This window comes from Cucurbita pepo, chromosome 16, assembly GCF_057944985.1.
Source record: "Cucurbita pepo subsp. pepo isolate OVF chromosome 16, ASM5794498v1, whole genome shotgun sequence".
NCBI classification, from domain to species: domain Eukaryota; kingdom Viridiplantae; phylum Streptophyta; class Magnoliopsida; order Cucurbitales; family Cucurbitaceae; genus Cucurbita; species Cucurbita pepo.
Genome location: NC_141813.1, coordinates 13760264 through 13778866, shown reverse-complemented (window position 1 = coordinate 13778866; position 18603 = coordinate 13760264). Strand labels below are relative to the sequence as shown.

Genomic DNA, 18603 nt, shown 5'->3' with positions numbered 1-18603 from the left:
TTATTTTGTTTCATTTGAACTTCAAAAAGTAAATACGTGTTGGTTTTTTTAATTTAATTTAAAGTAGGAAACAAACATCTTTGATTTCAATTTATAGTATGCATTAATGTGGTATTAAATAAAGCATTAAAAAAAAGCTTTATTAAGGGGAAAAAAGCTAAATAATAAGGAAATCAATATTGTTAAAAGAAAATGATGTAAAAAGAACTGCCCAACCGGAGCGAAATTGCATCCGCGGGAGTCTGCTACGGCGGCGATAAGCATCCGTGAGCTTAGACTCGCCGGAAATTAGGAGTGTAAATGGAGTGAAAAATTAAATTGGGCCTTGTATACTTGGATTGGGCTTTCAATTGGGCCTTCTTGACATACAAATTTGGGCTAGCTCCAATTGGGCCCAAGAAAAGAAAAAGGAAAAGAAAAGGATATTATCATATTTTCGGATCTAAAAGATATTCTAGAAAAAGGAGTTCCAAAAAAAGGAAAAAAAAAAAAAAAAACAATAAAATAAAGAAATGGAAGAAAAATATAAAAGGAAAAAAACAGTTAAAATGAAGCGGGAAAGGCTGAGAACCTTAGAAGTGGGAGGGATTAAGGAAGACCGTGTCTATGGCTTCCTCCTACAATTCCTCTCTATCAATCCTCAGCGTTAGGATCAGAATTCCAAGCTGTCTTCTCCTCAATTTCCACCATTTTTCTTCCTTTTTTTTCTCTTTCTTTCCCGTTCTCTATACATGGATTTTTCTCCCTTGCTCACTTTTGGTTCTCCCCCAAATACCCATTCGATCCTGTCTTCTTCAAGTGCCCTACCCTTACCGCCGCCGCCATCCTCCCTCCCCATTCCTCCGCTATGGGCAACTGTTGCTCTCGTGAAAATCCCGACGAGCCTCCCACCAGCGTGAAGGATGGATCTAACGCGGATAAGTCCAAGGATGATGGCGGAAATTCTAATCAGGGCAACTCCACCGAGAATCCATCGAATAAAGCCGCTTCTTCGGCCTCGCCGGCGGATGCCGCTAAGAATACGAAGCCCTCTCAGATCGGAACTGTTTTAGGGCGGCCGATGGAAGATGTTCGATCCATTTATTCCATTGGTAAGGAGCTGGGAAGGGGTCAATTCGGGGTAACCCATTTGTGTACGCACAAGACTACTGGCGAACAGTTGGCGTGCAAAACCATTGCTAAGAGGAAGCTCGTAAATAAGGAGGATATTGAGGATGTTAGAAGGGAGGTCCAGATTATGCACCATTTAACTGGTCAGCCCAACACTGTTGAGCTTAAAGGAGCTTTTGAAGATAAGCATTCTGTTCATTTAGTCATGGAGTTGTGCGCTGGAGGAGAGTTGTTTGATCGCATCATAGCGAAAGGGCATTACACAGAGCGAGCTGCGGCTTCGTTGCTCAGGACTATTGTGCAGATTGTTCATACTTGTCATTCCATGGGGGTTATTCATAGAGATCTCAAGCCTGAAAACTTCCTGTTGCTGAATAAGGAAGAGGATTCCCCGCTCAAAGCCACCGATTTCGGTTTATCGGTGTTCTATAAGCAAGGTTTGCTCCATAACCTGACTGTTTCTTTTATAAATCTCGGCTGATTATGTTCTTATTCTGGTATGATTGTTGATATTGTATAGGAGAGGTATTTAAGGATATTGTTGGTAGTGCATATTATATTGCACCAGAAGTCTTGAAACGGAAGTATGGACCTGAAGTTGATATTTGGAGCGTTGGAGTCATGCTCTACATTTTACTGTGTGGAGTTCCACCTTTCTGGGCAGGTAGTTTATTAGTTTTATGAATCTCTCTGCTGGGTTTGATCTTTTTGATAAGAGAAAATTGGATGACAGAATCTGAACATGGGATATTCAACGCGATCTTGCGTGGCCATGTCGATTTTACTAGCGATCCATGGCCTACAATATCACCTGCAGCAAAGGATCTTGTAAGGAAGATGTTGAATTCAGACCCCAAGCAGAGATTGACAGCCTCCCAAGTTCTAAGTAAGTTCATCCCCGCATGAAGTTGTATGATAGAATGGTTGAATCTATGTATGATAGAATGGTTGAATCTATGTATGATAGAATGGTTGAATCTATGTATGATAGAATGGTTGAATCTATTATGATAGAATGGTTGAATCTATGTATGATAGAATGGTTGAATCTATGAAGGAAAATTAGGAAGAGAAAAGGCAGGTTTATGAATTATGACCATCAATTCCTTCTCTATCAGGCCATCCATGGATTAAGGAGGATGGAGAAGCACCTGATACACCACTTGACAATGCTGTGCTCAATAGGCTCAAACAGTTCCGTGCAATGAACAAATTCAAGAAAGTCGCCCTTCGGGTAAGTGATAATGGACAACAAAAACAACAACAACAACAAAGCATTTTGGAATTATATATAATGTGCCAAATGGGCAGGTGATTGCGGGCTGTCTATCAGAGGAAGAAATCATGGGGCTCAAACAGATGTTCAAGGGCATGGATACTGACAACAGCGGGACAATAACGCTCGAAGAGCTAAAGCAAGGACTCGCAAAGCAAGGCACAAAACTCTCTGAATATGAAGTTAAACAATTAATGGAAGCCGTAAGTCATTGCTTAATCCCTATGAATCCGTAATGACTTTTCTTGCTTGAAGAATCTGGATATTACCTTTTGGTTTCTACAGGCTGATGCTGATGGCAATGGAACCATAGACTACGACGAGTTCATTACAGCGACAATGCACCTGAACAGAATGGATAGAGAAGAGCATCTTTACACTGCCTTCCAGTATTTCGACAAAGATAACAGCGGGTAAACGGAATCGCATTCAAGTCGATTATAGCTAAAGTTTTCATTTTGAAATGGATAGGGAGTGTCACTAATGATTGAACCTCAAACTTTGTTATGCATTCAGATACATCACTACGGAAGAGTTAGAACAAGCTCTTAGAGAATACGGCATGCACGATGGAAGGGACATTAAGGAGATACTTTCTGAAGTGGATGCAGACAATGTAAGTTACTAAAAATCCACATACTCATACTGCTGCAGGTGGAGGGACACCAGAAACTGACCTGTGTTTTGAATTTGTACAGGATGGTCGCATCAACTATGATGAATTTGTGGCGATGATGCGAAAAGGAAATCCAGAAGCGAATCCCAAAAAGCGTCGTGATGTTTTCGTTTGATTTTGATCGTCGGGCGAGGAGAAGACCTGAATGTTTAGTTCTTCTGTAGAGAAATTATTATGAGGGTGAAGCTCACGGATGCTCATTGTACAATACTCATCATGTGAAGAGAATGGGAAAGGGTTTAATGCATATATTTACAATGTGAATGTGAATTGAATGGTGGTTCCTTTCAAAGATAGGAAATTGCCTTATGAAAGGAAAGGAAAGGAAAGGAAAGTAAAGGAAAGGAAAGGAAAGGAAAGGAAAGGTCATTCTTACATCTAATTCTTAGGATTTAATGGGTGATTTATGATGTTTTTAGTTGTTCTTGGCCACCATTAGACAGAATAATTATTGCTCTTATGGTTGACTGATGGACTACAAACTTGAATTTGTTCAAAACGTCTAGTTTTATTCATAGAACAAAGAAAGCTGATAGTTTTGAACACACATTATTTGCAATTATAACTATAAGGTTTGTAAAGATTGTTCAGTTGAAGTCCTTTCAACAATGGGGTCTATGTGCAAACTTTGGTGGAAGTATTGGATAATTGTATTGTGTTTTATATGAAATTTTTATTACATGTAATATTCTAATGATTGTTATTAATTCATCAGTATTTTTACACTAATATCCATCAATTTAGATCACCTACTAATTATATCCATCTTCTTAGACACCTTTTTCCTTTCTTTTCAAATGCTCCACTCTAATTCACTATTAGCAAATATTATCCATTAAAAAATCTACTAGTAAATGATACATGAGAAAATTAAATCCAATCCACTCTAACTGGAATCTTTCACACACGGTCTTCAATATTAAAATATTGATGTTGAAAAACAAATTATGATACACGATGCTGTGCAAGGGCTTGTCAGATGGCACGGCACAATAGGTCCGAGCCTAAGAGAGGAAATACACTGCTAAAACAAACAAAGATAGCAACCATCGCTCACTCGTGACCAGAAATTTACTTATCTTTCGTGGAAACACCGTACTTCTCTTGCATCCTGGCGATTTCATCCTCTTTCTTCTTCTGGTCGAACTTTTTGCTCATCTTGGCCTGCTGGTAGTACAACACGATCAGATACCGATTCGCAACGTTGAAACCGGAGAGGTGATCCACCGCCGTCTTAGCATCATAGATATCTTCGTAAACAACAAAGGCGGTACCTCTCGTATCCTTGTTCGTCCCAATCCGAATCTGCCGGATCGCCCCGTACTTGCCGAAGATATCATACATCTCTTCGCTGGTGGCAAATTTCGCACATACAAGACTCTGTTGACCTCCGGCGGCAGCCTAGCTGAATGTCGCCATGGACTATGGAGGAAGAAGGTTCCTTAAGAGCCTGTTTGGGAGAAGAGAGCGCGAGAAATTGGGCACAGGCCTGGTTGATAACTTGATCATCTCATGCATAGGCACCTCTGAATGTGGGCACAGGCCCAATTATCCAAGGACTTGAGTCCATCTACAACGAGCCTCTTCGAAAATGGCCCATCATTTTGTATGGCCATGGAAGTCCAAAATAAGTGGGCCGGATCCAACTTGGCCCAACTAGCCCGTTACCTTCTTCGTGGTAAAATAAATGACTAAAATTACCGTTTGTTTTTTTTTTTTTAAATATAATCCATCAAATCATTTTTTTATAAATATAGTTGATCATATTTTTATAGATAAAATATAAAATTTAAAGGTATTTCTATTATTAAATTATCCTACTTTTTTTTTCCTCCATTTACCCTTACTTAAACTTCAAATTCTCTATATTTCGACTGTTTGAAATCTTCTCTAAACCTCGCAATGTCTTTTCACGTTAGATTTTTACCATAAATGGATAACGATCCTTTTTTTTTTTTTTTTTTTTTGGTGCTAAATAAAGAAGAGATCGATTTTAATAAATAGTGGAAAAACACAATTTAAAAAAAAAAAAAATCTTTTCTTAGATAAAAGGAATTGGTTTTAGTCCAATTTGGAAGTCCCTATTTTTGAAGTTGTGAAACATATTTAAGGAGAAGGAAACTCTTTGTTTGAAGATTTCTTGCATTTATTTTCTATTCGGTGCTACAGTTCTCCCACCCCCATCCTCCCCTCTTCAGGCCGTATGGATTCTCGTACGGAGGTAATGCGATAATACGTTCTTCCATTCATTTCGTTCAGATTATCACATCAGTTTCTTTCGATTTCCATCCTTTGTTTTGAAAAAACGAATTCATCGTTGTTTAGATTATGGTTTTCGTTGAATCTTGTTGAATCTTGGCCTTTGTTGTTTCGAAAATTTATTGTCCTAATTCAAGAGAATCGTTGCATTTCATTCTTGATTCCTGAGCAAAAGATCACCGTAATGGATACAAATCAATCAAGATCGCTAAAAATCGTGAGATGTGGAAGAGAAATATGATGAATCTATTTGAATATGAAACTGAAAGTTTGATTGGTGTGTCTGTGTGTGTGTTTATACAGAATAGGTGGAAATCCGTTCCAGAATTTGGGGGGTGGGATAATAATACGCCTGATGCAAGCAATTATTCCGTTGTATTTTCTCGAGCTCGTGCCAATAAGAAACAGCAAAAGACCGATTTAACTGAGTTCAAAAGAGCCAGCCTAGGGAATGAAAAGGAGTTAATGGCCATCGCGGATAAACATGATCGCCACCACCAGCATCGCCACCGTCACGAACACCGACATCAACATCACCACCAACGCCACCACCCGCATCATGGTCAATTACCAGTGGATGGCGCTGTTGTCGGGGTAAGCACTTCAAATCGCTGAGTTATGTCCACTTTGATCTGTTCTTTTCCCACTTTAACCTCAAAATCCGATTGACCTAATTTGAACAAGAATTGAATGTAGTTATTAAGAACAGAAGGTGAAGAACATTTGTGTAGAACATAGTAGCTGCAGAATGTATGTCTCCTAATTGTTTTTGTTTGTGTAATCCAGCAGAAGAAAAAGAAGATTCTGTCCTGCATGAGTTGTTGTATCAAGCCTTGATATGAGATAAAGAAGGCAATCAACTTCGCTATGTTTTAGTGATATCATGCTGTTTTTCTGGATCTTCTTTTACTGGCATGTAAATGTAGCGAGACATGTTCATCATATGGAAAATAAATGCGTCAATTTCCCCCTCCCTGCGTCTTTTTGTATAGGTTCTTTAGCTTATAAAACATGGAACCTTGTAATATATTCATTTCTTCATGGAGAAAACCAGATGAATACACTATGCAATAACATTATATTTTGTTCTTTTCGAAGTTGCTTTGGATCTACAGGGTGGACACAGCCCTTGCAGTCTCTGATATTCTGTCCATATCAACTTTCCACCATTTGTTCTACAGTCTGTTTCTATGATAATTTAAGCTTTTTTAAGTTATAACATCTCTTTGTGTAATGTAGGCTAGTCTATGTCTATGCAACACGAACACCGACACAAACTCAACACACACAACACGGGCACGAACACGAACTCAACACACATGTAACACGGACACAAACACGACACGGCAACAGGAATTGATGGCTGGTCGTCTTGGGTCTTGGCGAACAGTGATGAATCCCCGGAGGGTGGCTGCAATCATGGGGCGCGGACCATAAATGGGCTTCAATTAAATGGGTCGGTTCTGGGTTCATTATGAAAAACCCATAAAAATAGAAATAAAAAAGTAATTCCATCCCGCCCTCTTTCTCTCTTCTCCTTCTCTCGCCTCACGTATACAGCCGCCAGTCCTCCTCCTTCATCTTCGGCGATCCTCCAGCAACAGACCCACGCCACTCTCTGGCGCCAACAGTGAACAGCGCAACTCCGACCAGAAACCGCCGCCTCACCTACACGATCGACGACAGTTTGCTCCTCTTCACCCTCGCAGACGGCGACCCACTGCGCACGACGGCGCAACATTCTCCAGCACCGGCAGCACGAGCTGCTCCACATTTTGGAATTCTTCTGAGGACTAATCGAACTTAGATTTGAAGGCGAAGTTGAGTAAAAATATTATTCTCAAGGATTTTCGAATCTCATTAGCAAACGTCTCTAGGTAGTTGAAGCTGGGTCGTTACATGGTTTCACTGCACCTGCTCTCCATTGTTCTGTGACCTATCCTTGTGTGTGGAGATACCAAGTTCTTTAGGAGTAGGTTTCGATGGAGTCACTGTTAGAATTGAAAGGAATGCCGGCGGAGTATGAAGAAGAGAATTCGTCGTCTTACAGCCGCAAATTGGTGCCCTGGTCAACTTGGAGCGAATGGCTTTTCGTTAGTCACTCACTCTTCTCCGACTCTGTAGACTCCGTTGCCGCCGCTCTGAGCAGAGTAAGCGTACCTATCTCCGCCGCATGTTTATTCTCCACTATGCTAATTTTCGAAGTTACATTTAAACCTGCAATTTTAAATTCTATTATGCGGATCAAATTTTTGATTGGGTAAGCGAGACTATATAAAGGCTTGTCTAGCATTGTTTAGATCTACAGAGATCGCCATTTTGTGTTTGCCTAGAGGTAATGGGTAGCGATTGAAATCCTCGCCCATGCCATGATTTAGTATCGGCTTTGCTATTTGAAATAATTTTCTCCATCGAAAGAATAATCCGAATGAATGGAGAAAATCACAATTCTTGTAAATATAATTTTCTAAAAAATAAGTAGCTCACAATAAGAAATTTATCTTGGACAATTGATGGTGAGTGTAGCACAACTCATGGTTGATGATGTTAAGTTTTTCACAATGCCACAACTAAAAAAGTTTTGATACCAATTGTTGTATTTGAAGCAAGATCAATTGCACTCACACACCTACAAGCAGAAATAAACAAAAAGACTAAAAAATTTACGTGATTTGGGAGGAGAAATTCTCTTATGTCCGCAGGTGACAATCAAAGTTTACAAGTGTATCTCTTGTGGTTTTGAATTCAGATATCAACATGGAGAAGCAGAGGATGTCTTCCAGTTGTGGTTGAAGTTACAGCATCAATGATCGAAATCCAACAAAAAGATCCCTACTTCATGTATGCTTTGATTCCCACTTCTTGCCTACTTATTTCATGCTATTATTCACTGTACCATATCGTTTCCAGCTCGAGCTATATTCTCTAGTTCTTTAATGTCATGTTCTCAACTTCCAAACCATGTTACAAAAAAAATCAACACTACCATGTTTTTAAGATCAATTATTTTTGTAACCAAGATTCTGTGGTGTTTTTTTTTTAATGTTCGTTATTTTCTTTTATTCATTCATCGCAGAAAGAACCAATCGGTGGATGCTTCAGTTCGTGGTACAGAGGAACAATTAAATAATGTTTCACTTTCAGAGGAAGCACTAGCCATGTTATATTGTATGGCCATTATGAGGTAATTTTTTTTAATGGTAAAGTACGAGGCAAAGCTTTCTTAATTTGTTACAAGGAACTCACTGTATTCTTGATTTTGAAGGCTTGTAAATGGTGTTGTTGAGAAGACACGTAAGAAAACAGAGGTTTCAATTGCTGTGGCAGCTGATGCTATTGGGTTACCTCGTATGCTGATTGATATTCGTCATGGTGAGTAATATCAAACATCATTTTGTTCGCTATCATTTTCCTTTTCCAGTTTTATGAACCTTTTTTCTTTCTTTGTTTTAATGTTTTAATATTTTCATGTTTCTCTTGGCAATGGTTGTAGAGGGCTCTCATCGCGAACTTCCATCTCTTCAGGTGGTTCGGTGTGCCTCAACCAAGGTATGACTACGAAGTATGAACCCTCAACGTTCTTGTTGTTTTACCATGTGATGATTTTCAACTCTATTACCGATATGGGATCTCACAATCCACCCCCTTTGATGTCCAGCGTCCTTGTTGACACTTGTTCTCTTCTCCAACCGATGTGAGACCTCCCAATCCACCCCCTTCGGTGGCACACCACATCGTGTGCACCCCCTTCGGGTTTCAGCCTCCTCGCTAGCACATTGCCCAGTGTCTAGCTCTGATATCATTTGCAAACAATCCAAGTCCACCGCTAACATACATTGTCCTCTTTGGGTTTTCCCTTTTGGGCTTTCCCTCAAGGTTTTTAAAACGTATCTGCTAGGGAGAGGTTTTCACACCCTTGTAAATAATGCTTCGTTCTTCTCCCCAACCGATATGGGATCTCACACTCCCCGGTAGAAGTATTTTTAAGTGGAACCTTGTTGATGTTTGGTGATTCCAGGCGCTTTGTTGGTTGAAATCTTATTATTGGGGACCTCAGGAGAAAGCTATTCCATTTCAAGGTGATATAAGCACTACCATTAGAAAGGAAATCAAATCCAAACTTCGTCATTTGGCTTTCAATTTAAAAGTGAAGCAAAATCCTCAACTTGAATCTGCCCTGGTTAAGCCAAAACGTATGCGTTTAATCTCTCCCTTGCGATTTTGTTCATTAATTAATATCTTTAAATCTTTGGACTTAGCTGAGTAAATGAAGTACTAACAGTACCTTTTCAGGTTTGAAGACAAAGACTGCCGAGACACTGAAGGTTCTTATTCAGTTATATTCCACATTCTCTTCAGAATTTGTATCTGTATTGGTTGGATTCTTGTTAAAGGCAATGACGTCATCAGACTTGGCGTTTCCCAAAAAATCCAAGAAATCCAGCAGCCCTGTATTGGATGGTTGGAAGCTTACGATTGCTAAGATCTCAAATAAGGAGCCAGAATTGCTTTTAGATCTGCTGCAGGCAGTTCTAGAGAAGATCAAGACTCAAGAAGCCTTGGAATATGGTAGGATTAAATATGAACCGTCTAATCCTTTTAGATTTTCTGAGCTTTATGATGAGGCTGTGGCATATACTTGACTAGTTACCGTTTTACCATTACCTCTAGGAGTTAGCTTTTGGGCCATTATAGAACCACACGTATGCATGGTTGGAGAGGAGAACGAAGCATTCTTTATAAGAGTGTGGAAACCTCTCCCAACGTTTTAAAACCGTGAGGTTGCCAGCAATACGTAACGGGTAAAAGTGGACAATATCTACTAGCGGTGGGCTTGAGTTGTTACAAATGGTATCAAGGTCAGACACTGGGTGGTGTGCTAGCGAGGATGCTGGGCCCCCAAGGGGGTGGATTGTGACATCCCACATCAGTTTGAGAGGGGAATGAAACATTCCTTATAAGGGTGTGGAAACCTTTCCCTGGTAGACGTGTTTTAAAAATCGTGAGGTTCATGACGATACGTAACGGGCCAAAGTGGACAATATCTATTAGCGGTGGCTTGGACTGTTACAAATGGTATCGGAGCCAGACACTGGGCAGTGTACCAACGAGGACGCTAGGCTCCCGAGGGGGGTTGGATTGTGAGATCCTACATCGGTTGGAGAGGGGAATGAAACATTCCTTATAAGGGTGTGGAAACCTCTATCTGGTAGACGTGTTTTAAAAACCATAAAGTTGGAGAGGGGAATGAAACATTCCTTATAAGGGTGTGGAAACCTCTCTCTGGTAGATGCGCTTTAAAAACTATGAGGCTGACAGCGATACGTAAGGGGTCTCTCTTCATGCATCTCCTCTCTCTCTGAATGGCTCTCTCTACGTGTGAGCATGGTTTTCTTATTTCCTTTTTCCTGTTCTTTCAGAAAGTCAGTACTCCATGTCCTCAGCCCACAAAATGGATAGCTGTCAAGTAGCACATCTGTCCTCTATGTTTGCATGGCTCGTTGACAAACTTAAGTGCAAAGAAGTTTTTTCTGGAAAACACACTCCGGAAGGTATTCTTATGGAGTTGCTACGTAAATGCCTTGTGGTATCAGCTCCTTGCAACAAGCGGCTTATGGATTCAGCCACTGATCTTGCACACTTATTGGATAACAGTTCTCTAGTGAAGAAACTGAAGAAACTACCATTTCTCAATCAACCAGTTTCACATTTACTGGACGAAGAAAATCCGAACCAAACCACGTCTGAAAACAGTTTCAACCAGGCCGAGTCGCTCCGCGAAGCAAGTCGGAAACTCGAGATCATTAAACTCCACAAAAGAAAGAACAACTTGGCGACAAATCCAGTAAATGGTAATGTTGGAAGTTCCAGCAGCAGATGGACTGTGGTAAGTTCGTGGACTCCATGTCCCATTGGTATGTTGCCTCGTTCGATTGGCTGTTCGGGTCGGCTCCCTGTTCTTGACCTCGATTCCGAGAACAAACCAGGTTTGGAAGAGCTGAGAAGCAAAGAGAACTGTGAAGTCACCAACTGTAGCCACAAGAGGGAAGGCAGTTCTGATATTCAGCATCTTGATAGCTGTAGTGTCAAGAAAATGAAGGAAACAGATGATGTTGAGTCAGCTGAAGATGTCAAAGGGCGTTTGTTGATAGGTGGGATATGGAAGAAAGTTGGGGAACAAGAATTATCTGCCATTCAGTCTGCGGTTAGGATATTAATTTAAATTCTTTCACAGTTGCTGAGATTTTTGCTGGCAAAACAAAATCATAGCTTGTATAAAATTTCATCGATAGGCCCAAAAAAAAAGAAAGATGGGAGCTTTATTGGACCAGAAAGGCCCATTTCGTGGATCTATTTCGGGCCAACACCAAATTTAGGCCCAAACTTGAGTCTAGAGATGCACCAATTGGGCCAGGCCCAATTTCTTCCTCCATGTCATTTGCTGTTCAACCTAATAGTATTTCTATTATTATGTGGATTTCTTTTAGTGGGTTGCGTGTGATGGATTATATATAGATATATCATATTAGATTTAGATTTATTAAATTATTAGGCGGTTTTCTTTTATTGGGTTGCGTGTGAAATTGGGTAACCACAAATATAATGTAATGTTTTTTTTTTTTTTTAACAAATATAATGTAATGTTTAAAACGTGGGAGAAGAGACATAATATGAAGTGGCCAAAAGCGAGACACCATATTTAAATCCCCACTTTATTTTCTTTTTATTTTACAATTTTACAACTTTCCTTATATTCATTTATTTATTTTCCAACTTTGGTTGTTTTTAATTTTCCAATTATTTCACATATAAAATTATTATTATTGCTTTTTTTTTTTTTTTTTACCATGAATCAACTTAAATAAGGAAAAAAATGTCGGAAAAAAAAAGGAAAAAAGAAAAACTTATGGAATAAAATATTCTATCTAATTTGAATATATTTTAGTTACTAAAAAGAAATTTCATTAAAATTTTGGAATTTAAAAAATTGTGTCGAATAGTAACTTGAAATAAATTAAATTATTATATCCATTATTAATTAATGTTAAATAAAATCAAATATTTTAATTTACACGTGCTTAATTTTGGAAAATTATATGATATATTTTGATAAGACGTTTTTGGAAGAAGACTAGAGATTGAATCTTATAATCAAAATTTCAGCTTTTTTTTTTTTTTTTCTTTCTATTTTTTTTTAAATGCAAAGCAAAGTCCAAGAACTGAAAATTTGAGCAGACTGTTTGAGGCTAATTTGGTAATTTCAATCCGTTACGTATGTGACATTATTTAATTATATTATGTGACTTGACAAGACATATGAGCTAATTACAATCCAATTGCACGAATAAAATATACAGTCCCAAATCTGCACGTGCAAATAACCAATAATGCACCTAAATAATTATTATTTTAAGAAATTAAAATAATATGCTTTTATCTCTAAATTTGAATTTTTTTATTTATGTACATACATAAATTTTATATTTTATAATAGGGTAAAATTACAAATTTAATGATTTAATTCTTACAATTTTAAAATGAATCTAATTTTTAAGTTTTTGCAATATTTAAAATTTAAATAATTATTATTTTTAGTACATTAAAATTTTAACTTATAGCTAATCAGGGCTTAATTATGCTAATTTTGAAATCAATAATTATATATGGAACGGTCTTTTATTAAAAAAATATATATTAAAACCTTAGTTGACTTGGCCCACAAATCCAAAAGGCTAACGGTGGTGATCTGTTTTAACCTCGTGTGACGTGTCTACATATAATTGGTGTAACGATGGAGATACTGAACGTAGGGTAACAAAGCCCAAACCTGCCAATAATAATATCACGGAATCGGAAATTTTTTCTGGTTAAACGGATTTTGCTCCAACTTGTAAGGAAGAGAGGGAATCTTGGAAAGAGAGCGATGAAGAATGAGAGAGATGGGTTTTAATTATTGAGTTTTTAAGGTTTATTACTTCGTTTGATTGTATCCACACAATAATACCCTCCAAAAATCTCCTTCTTCTTCGAGCCTCTAACGCCCATTAAATACTTGCCTTTCTCCTTTGGTCTTGCACACAACCTGTTTGATTATTTGCTCAAGAGAGGGATTGAGGGGGATTGACAGCTCTGTGAGTGGTGGTGAAGGATTTGATGGTCTTTTGATGAGGAAGGCGACTTCGTTTTGAGGTGAGAATAAAGGACCCCAAATTCTTCATCACTTTCATCATCATTATCATCATATCCTCAAATCCATCTCTTTTTACCTCTTCTTCTTTGTTGCCATTAGTTCAAGATCTCAGTGTCCTTGTCTCGTGTGTAATTTCTACATTTCTTACAGTTCTAAGGTGTTGGGTGCACCCATTTGTGGCTTCTGTTCTAACCCAACAGCCCCGATCTGTTTGTTTGCCCACCTCATTCTTTTGGTTTGAATCTTTTTTAAGAAACGAAATCAGAGATTTTGGAGATATGGGTCATTGCATCTAGACTCTTTAGCTTTATTATCCTTAATTTTCCCCCTCTTGGGGTTCCAGGTGTCAGAAAACCACAATTGATTTGAGACTGCCCCACTTAATCGACAAGCTTCATTCGTGGGTTCATCCAATACAACCTATTTAACTCTCCTCCCCTGATTTTTATTTGAATAACAGCTGGGTTTGGGCGTTTTCTACGTTTGAATGCTTTGAAGGAAGAAAGATTGAGAAGCTGAGGAAGCTGTAAGTTAAGCCAAAGTTTCAACACTAGAGTTTGTCTTGTGAGGTGGCTAAAGGCACCTCTAGTTTGCTCTGTTAGAGTTTGGCGAGGAGGCCCACCGTTGGGGTTGGTGGGCTTATTTGATCGGATTAGAACCCTCATCTGAAATGTGCCTCAGGCTCCCATACTAAGCTTACCTTTTCCCCTTGTTAACCATTGTGTTCTTCCCACAGTTGGTTCTTCCATTGATCTTTTCCACTGTCTTTTATTTGATAAATACCTCTTTTGTGATGCTTCTTTGTTTCTTCCTCACATGTATTTCCTTCATTTTCTTTTTAAGGTCCCTCCTTCTCAAACCTCTCCCATCATGGGCAGGTGAGATGAGGTTCTTGTCCCATTGGCTATGGAAAGAATTATCGTTCCTTCCCATCTACAAAGTGATCAAGAATAGTTTTTGTACTTATATATCTAGTATTCCATCCAATATATCCTTTAAAAAGAAGCATCTTTCGAAAGTAGAGAATGTTGAGGAAAGTGATGCGATGTCCGTGTTGGACTTGCCGGAATTGGCCTTGGAATGCATTCTAGAGAGTCTTCCACCTGATGCTCTTTGCAGTATGGCGGGTGTTTGTAGATCATTGAGAGAGAGATGCATAAGTGACCATCTTTGGGAGAAGCACATGAAAAGAAAATGGGGTAAAGTTATTGGTCAAGCTGCTTACAGAGAGTGGCAATGGCATCTTGCTTCTAGAGCGGGTGCGGGTAACCTTAAGCAAAACAATCAGAGGAGCTTAATTAGACTTTTTTCCTTTGGTTGGTCTCTTTCATGGATTAGATTAAAGGTTCATGACAAGAACACGCCACGTAATTCTCTACCGGTTGATTCTATCATGGCTTGGTATCTTGCTCTTGAAACTGGCAAATTCTGGTTCCCGGCTCAGGTCTATAACCGTGAGGTAATCAACTAGTGATCATATACTTCAATTTGTTAACTAACTTCTTTTTTATGTATTCAGATTTCACCCCTTCTCATCATCAAGTTTTTAGCTCTTCCTGATCTAAATATTCAATTATGCAGAATGGCCATGTTGGTTTCATGTTGTCTTGTTATGATGCGGAGCTTTGCTATGATCCCCGTTCGGACACCTTCCAAGCGAGGTGATTAAGCGAACTGCCCTTGTCTAACTCGATCGCGCAATTATCGTGCTGTTACCGTCTTTCTTTTACTTAGTTTCATTACAGTAGTAGTAAATGGACTGTTTGTTACAGGTATCCTCCACATGGTAGGCGAGCAATCGCACTAGAAAACGGGGTGGAATGGGAGAGGCTTAGAGCACCACCCATCGATACTCCTCCGCACAATCTTCATGTCTCTGACTGTTTGAACGAATTATTCCCTGGTGACCACATTGAGATACAGTGGAGAAAGAACAAAGATTTCCCTTACGGTTTGTTCTTGAGCCTAGATCTATTTTCAGCTTTGGAATTATCTTATATAATTTCTACTCCTTATGAAAGAACTTTGTTTCGTATTAATATACTTATAGAAAAGTAATCATATCAAGAAGCCTTCACTCCTTAATAGAAAAGATAGATAAGGAAAACATGAACTGTTGTAACCTTTTGTAGCTTTGTTTGAGTCGTTGGTTAATTTAAGGGGTTGTAAAATATGGCATGTACATTGCAGGTTGGTGGTACGGAGTTGTAGGTCACTTGGAAACATGTGATGGGAATAATATTCACTGCAGATGTCATTACAGTGGTGAGTTTTATTCGGCACTTTTAATTTAAGCATTTATTTTGGATTGTTCCTTTGTGTGTGTGTTCTGAAATCTTGATTATGAGATTCAGCTCCAAATATAAACCAATTAAATGGAAGAATAAAGCACAAAGAATCAAGAGAGATCCACAAAAAGAGTGGACATAGCCAAAAAAGAATACAAAGAACCAACTTTTGGTAATAAGAAACAGAGGATGAAGTAAGTTTGACTTAAGAGCACAAAGAGATGCAATGGTAGGTAAATAGGTTTAGGTCAGGGAATATCGTTAAGGAAGGTTTTCGGTTGAGCCTTTCCTTCCTGTTCAATCTCGTTAATCATTCCTCAAACCTTAAACCTGACTTAAACCTTCCAAAAAAGAAGAAATTGATGAGGCAAGAAAACTGAAAGAAATAAGCTACAAGCTCCCCATCAACTGCCTCGGTTCGAGGGTTTTTTCCTTCGAGTCAGGTCCACTCCTTTCATAAAACAAGGTCAAAATGATCGGCTCAATGAGCTGCCTTTAAGCAGTGCTTCTCTTGTCGACTCATAGAAACTCGAACCAATCAGTTTTGTTCCACTTTGAAAATTGATGAGGCAAGAAAACCGAGTGAAAGAAAATAGTTTGGTCTCATTACTCTTTCCTTAAACTTAAAGACACAAGCAAACACCTACCTATTTAGAACCTCAATCAAAGAGATAGTGAAACCGAGTTCAATCTGGGAAGGATAATTATGAGTAAATTAGACTTAGGAGCACAAAGAGATTCATTAAAAGGTTCTGCCCCCACCCCTGTCTTAGTTCTTTAGAAGATTAGGCATTACTTGAAATGTGGATGAAATGAATGTGGCATGGGCAGAGCCAGTTTGTCTGGGTTGCCATTTCAGCACCCTATCAAAAAGCATCTCATTTTTTAAATGTGGACCAAACTTTTTGTGCTATTTGATTGGTCCCCTAGACATTATTGTCAGTATGTTATTATTTCTACCAACATATTCATAGCTTAGTCTGAGTGGAATTCTTATGTCCAACCACTCATCAATTGAATTGTCTTAGTGGAACGTTTATAGGCCAACCACTCTGACGTAATTGAACGTTTCCCTAAGCCCTAAGCCTTAAGCCTTTTGAATCGGTGATGTCTTGTATAGTAATACTATGAATGACCCAGTCTCTTCTACGGGTAATAATAGAAAGAAGCAAAAGAACATTCTCCTGTACTTACAAGATATGTCACGTGGATTTAAGATTCAGACCTTAGTTAAGAATATAATGCTTTAACAAATTGAGTTATACTAAGTTGACATTCTTACGTATTAATGACATTCTTACGTATTGATGATGAAGACTAAAAGGGGTTGTTTATATGTAAATTTTGTCAACAGACACTGTAGTATTAGAGTTCAATCAGTACAACCCGGGTTCGAGATGGAGACTCGCAAGTATAAACCGAAAAGAACATCGAGAGGAAGGCAACGAGATCGACGGGTTCTACGGAGGAATCAGGAAGCTTCGGTTCGATGAAGAAATTTTGATGTGGAAGCAACTTTGGCCTACAGACATCTTGGAGTAGTAGATCCTTCTTCTTCCTTTTGTATAAACCAATTGTTTTGCGTTGTTCAGGATATGAAAAGTGATGACAGCAGAAGAAGATAAAAGGGAATCTGTATGGATTCATTGATGTGAAGAGCATGGCTGTCTACTCTCCTTCCCACATTGTTGAGCTAATCTATTGCTTTAAATGTTATTTTGTTCCTTATTTTTTGGTGGGAATCTCTCGCTTTAATGCGATTTGTGGTCCTTCTAAAATTGCCTCCCTCTGATGCCTACATTCATGTTCAACACACAAGAGAACTCATGATTTTATAATACAATGTTGGGTAGTTCAGCGCCCCTTTCTTCCTTTTTGTTGTTGTCGTTGTTGTCGTGGGACAAATTTCAAGAGTTGTAGTTTTTAGGGCATCATACGCCTTTCTTTCAAATAAAGAAAAAAACATATGCTACCATCCATGCTTATCAGATTGTTCATCATAACGCTGTGGAATCTGGCTTCCTATAATAAAAATTAATCTAGGATAAGAAATTAATCCCGGGAGCCCTTGTTGACGATCCTTTACTCCGGTAGCATCTAGGGTTCCTTGAACAATGTGATCTCACACCGGGTAAATTCTTAACCCTTCCCCCTCCTACTAAGACTACATGTTCTTGTAAATTATGGCTATGGCCAATACCCGGTACAAAGTAGTGATTTCAAATCTATTACATCACTTTGTAATTATTTGGTTTTTAAAAATTAATCTTATAAATACTTTTTTGTTTTTAGTACAAGTGCGTTTCTTGTTGATTCAAAACGAAAAAGATAATATATTTTTTTGTTATTTGAGTTTAGACTATTTAATTTTAACTCAAAAATATTTCACTTATTTTTATTAATTAATTTGAAAGAATTAAATAGATTTTTCATAACCACTAAAATAAATTTGAGTAAACATGTAATATTAATGAACTAAATGAAAACTCTAAAATTAACTTTTAACTTATATTTGTAATATCAAACAATCTTTTGGCAATATATATATATATATATATATATATATATATATATCAAACCATATAAGCTTGAGGGTAGAGAAGTTCTTATGTGGCTGATCTCGCGGACTTGAGACCGAGCTTTGCAAATAAGGATAGAAGTTTGCTAAGCTTGTTTCTCTTCCATGTACAAAACCGGTTGCCATTTCTGCGATTTCCGGTCGACTTCAAAATGGGCCCCGACATTATGAACCTGTTGAACCGGCTCCCGGTTTCCCGGTCCATATTCACAACTGCTCTTGCAA

The 18603-nt window shown here is 38.4% G+C and overlaps 4 protein-coding genes and 1 pseudogene across 6 annotated transcripts; 4 read left to right on the top strand and 1 right to left on the bottom strand.

Moving 5' to 3' along the window:
- The first annotated feature begins 550 nt into the window (after positions 1–550).
- On the top strand, positions 551–3791 carry LOC111777453 (calcium-dependent protein kinase 2). Its single transcript, XM_023657071.2, has 8 exons — positions 551–1547; positions 1631–1774; positions 1844–1996; positions 2229–2344; positions 2422–2589; positions 2672–2799; positions 2903–3002; positions 3085–3791. The coding sequence occupies exons 1-8, from the start codon at positions 848–850 to the stop codon at positions 3175–3177; spliced, it is 1602 nt and encodes a 533-aa protein (XP_023512839.1). The 5' UTR covers positions 551–847; the 3' UTR covers positions 3178–3791.
- A 131-nt stretch (positions 3792–3922) lies between these two features.
- Positions 3923–4632, bottom strand: LOC147789124 (splicing factor 3B subunit 6-like protein pseudogene; annotated as a pseudogene).
- Positions 4633–5124: 492 nt separating this feature from the next.
- On the top strand, positions 5125–6418 carry LOC111777452 (uncharacterized). 2 transcript variants are annotated; one of them, XM_023657070.2, is made up of 3 exons: positions 5125–5283; positions 5625–5915; positions 6111–6418. In XM_023657070.2, exons 1-3 carry the CDS (start codon positions 5266–5268, stop codon positions 6156–6158), a joined length of 357 nt encoding a protein of 118 aa, XP_023512838.1. In that variant the 5' UTR covers positions 5125–5265; the 3' UTR covers positions 6159–6418. The 2 variants fall into 2 exon arrangements, with proteins under 2 accessions (XP_023512838.1, XP_023512837.1); XM_023657069.2 differs by having other exon boundaries at positions 6108–6418.
- A 179-nt stretch (positions 6419–6597) lies between these two features.
- LOC111777451 (uncharacterized) lies at positions 6598–11867 on the top strand. Of its 2 annotated transcripts, XM_023657068.2 has the most exons (8): positions 6599–7471; positions 8071–8162; positions 8398–8505; positions 8587–8693; positions 8815–8870; positions 9340–9514; positions 9615–9890; positions 10742–11867. In XM_023657068.2, exons 1-8 carry the CDS (start codon positions 7304–7306, stop codon positions 11542–11544), a joined length of 1785 nt encoding a protein of 594 aa, XP_023512836.2. In that variant the 5' UTR covers positions 6599–7303; the 3' UTR covers positions 11545–11867. The 2 variants fall into 2 exon arrangements, with proteins under 2 accessions (XP_086974682.1, XP_023512836.2); XM_087118556.1 differs by lacking the exon at positions 9340–9514 and having other exon boundaries at positions 6598–7471; positions 8847–8870.
- Positions 11868–13194: 1327 nt separating this feature from the next.
- LOC111777401 (F-box family protein) lies at positions 13195–17775 on the top strand. Its single transcript, XM_023656976.2, has 5 exons — positions 13195–14971; positions 15094–15173; positions 15285–15463; positions 15703–15777; positions 17155–17775. Exons 1-5 carry the CDS (start codon positions 14306–14308, stop codon positions 17340–17342), a joined length of 1188 nt encoding a protein of 395 aa, XP_023512744.2. The 5' UTR covers positions 13195–14305; the 3' UTR covers positions 17343–17775.
- The last annotated feature ends 828 nt before the right edge of the window (positions 17776–18603 follow it).

Bases quoted from the DNA above. Each gene is read 5' to 3' on its own strand.
- LOC111777401 (XM_023656976.2), top strand. From the start codon at position 14,306: ATGCTTCTTTGTTTCTTCCTCACATGTATTTCCTTCATTTTCTTTTTA. The intron at 14,972-15,093 runs GTAATCAACTAG...TCAATTATGCAG, and splicing joins CTCAGGTCTATAACCGTGAG to AATGGCCATGTTGGTTTCAT. The intron at 15,778-17,154 runs GTGAGTTTTATT...TTTTGTCAACAG, and splicing joins CTGCAGATGTCATTACAGTG to ACACTGTAGTATTAGAGTTC.
- LOC111777451 (XM_023657068.2), top strand. From the start codon at position 7,304: ATGGAGTCACTGTTAGAATTGAAAGGAATGCCGGCGGAGTATGAAGAA. The intron at 7,472-8,070 runs GTAAGCGTACCT...TTTTGAATTCAG, and splicing joins TTGCCGCCGCTCTGAGCAGA to ATATCAACATGGAGAAGCAG. The intron at 8,871-9,339 runs GTATGACTACGA...TGGTGATTCCAG, and splicing joins TTCGGTGTGCCTCAACCAAG to GCGCTTTGTTGGTTGAAATC.
- LOC111777453 (XM_023657071.2), top strand. From the start codon at position 848: ATGGGCAACTGTTGCTCTCGTGAAAATCCCGACGAGCCTCCCACCAGC. The intron at 2,345-2,421 runs GTAAGTGATAAT...CCAAATGGGCAG, and splicing joins TCAAGAAAGTCGCCCTTCGG to GTGATTGCGGGCTGTCTATC. The intron at 3,003-3,084 runs GTAAGTTACTAA...GAATTTGTACAG, and splicing joins CTGAAGTGGATGCAGACAAT to GATGGTCGCATCAACTATGA.
- LOC111777452 (XM_023657069.2), top strand. The intron at 5,916-6,107 runs GTAAGCACTTCA...TGTGTAATCCAG, and splicing joins TGGATGGCGCTGTTGTCGGG to CAGAAGAAAAAGAAGATTCT.